We start from the raw sequence: 1,085 nt of genomic DNA, 5'->3' as shown, positions 1-1,085 counted from the left end.
TGGAATTTCCCATTGGGAACCTGCTAGCATTAAGTTGCTAACTGGTTAGCAAGATGCTTCAGAGAAACCGGACACAATCAAACTGGCCTGCGAACCTTCCACCGCAACAATCCCGCCCCTTGATAAACGACCAATCACATTCACTATATTCACTCGTGTAAATCGTGCACCATTTGGGAGAATTCTGAAATGCAACGGATGGAACAGCCGCTTCCCTACGACTTTAATAATGAAAAAGTTGCCCTGGTTAGGAGATCCGCTTTGTGATGGTAACATTGATCCACTGTTTGGATTGACTGTAATGTCTTCTCTGCAGGTGTCTCCTGATCAGTAGCTCCTCCTGCTGTCATGTCTTCGCTGGAGTCCAAAGGAGACGGGGGGAAGTGGCTGGACGCCCACTATGACCCGGTGGCCGGTCTCTACACCTTCTCCTCCTGCGTGGACCTGGCAGACCTGAGCGGGGACGGCGACAGCCGCCTGGTGGTGGGGGACCTGGGCACCGGCTCGACCGGCATGAAGCTGAAGGTGTACCGCGGCACTGCGCTGATGAGCGAGAGCACCCTGCTGGACCTGCCCGCCGGCCTCGTCGCCCTCTTCATTGACCAGTTTGAGCCACGCATTCCCGTTGTCGCCGTGGCGTCCGGACCCTGCGTCTACGTCTATAAAAACCTGCGGCCGTACTTTAAGTTCACACTGCCCACCCTGGAGATCAACCCTGTGGAGCAGGTGGGTAAATCCTCCGGGTTCAAAAAATCATTGTGTGAGATATGATTGGGCCTCAAACAACTAATCAGATGAATCGATTATTGAAATAACCATCAACTCATTTAGTAATTGATTGTTAAGCCCGGTGGGCCCGGTACAGAGCCCAGCTGACACCAGCTGATGTTTGAAATGGTCAAAACACAGTCACATGGCGTTTTATCCACACGCCATGCAAATGGGCCTTTAAAATTTCCAAAACATGTTTCTATTTGATATGTTTGATTTGATAAATAAGTTTTTCACAAATACTTTTTGTTTAGTAGCTTTGTAAACAAATAAAATGAGATATAAAATTCCACCTGAAATGTCTGAATCTGCGG

At 49.1% G+C, this 1,085-nt stretch overlaps 1 protein-coding gene across 1 annotated transcript in view; it reads left to right on the top strand.

The window, feature by feature from the left end:
- Nucleotides 1–1,085, top strand: part of bbs1 (Bardet-Biedl syndrome 1) — an 11,929-nt gene that overhangs the window by 7,128 nt on the left and 3,716 nt on the right. Inside the window, exon 2 of the mRNA XM_015396166.1 lies at nt 317–726. Within this exon, the coding sequence (XP_015251652.1) occupies nt 349–726 (378 nt within the window). The 5' untranslated portion in view covers nt 317–348. The remainder of the gene's footprint in view (nt 1–316; nt 727–1,085) is intronic.

This window comes from Cyprinodon variegatus, unplaced genomic scaffold (assembly GCF_000732505.1).
Source record: "Cyprinodon variegatus isolate N-32 unplaced genomic scaffold, C_variegatus-1.0 Scaffold779, whole genome shotgun sequence".
Classification (NCBI taxonomy): Eukaryota; Metazoa; Chordata; class Actinopteri; order Cyprinodontiformes; family Cyprinodontidae; genus Cyprinodon; species Cyprinodon variegatus.
The sequence above is the reverse complement of the archived record's forward strand: the minus strand, read 5'-3'. Positions and strand labels throughout refer to the sequence as shown.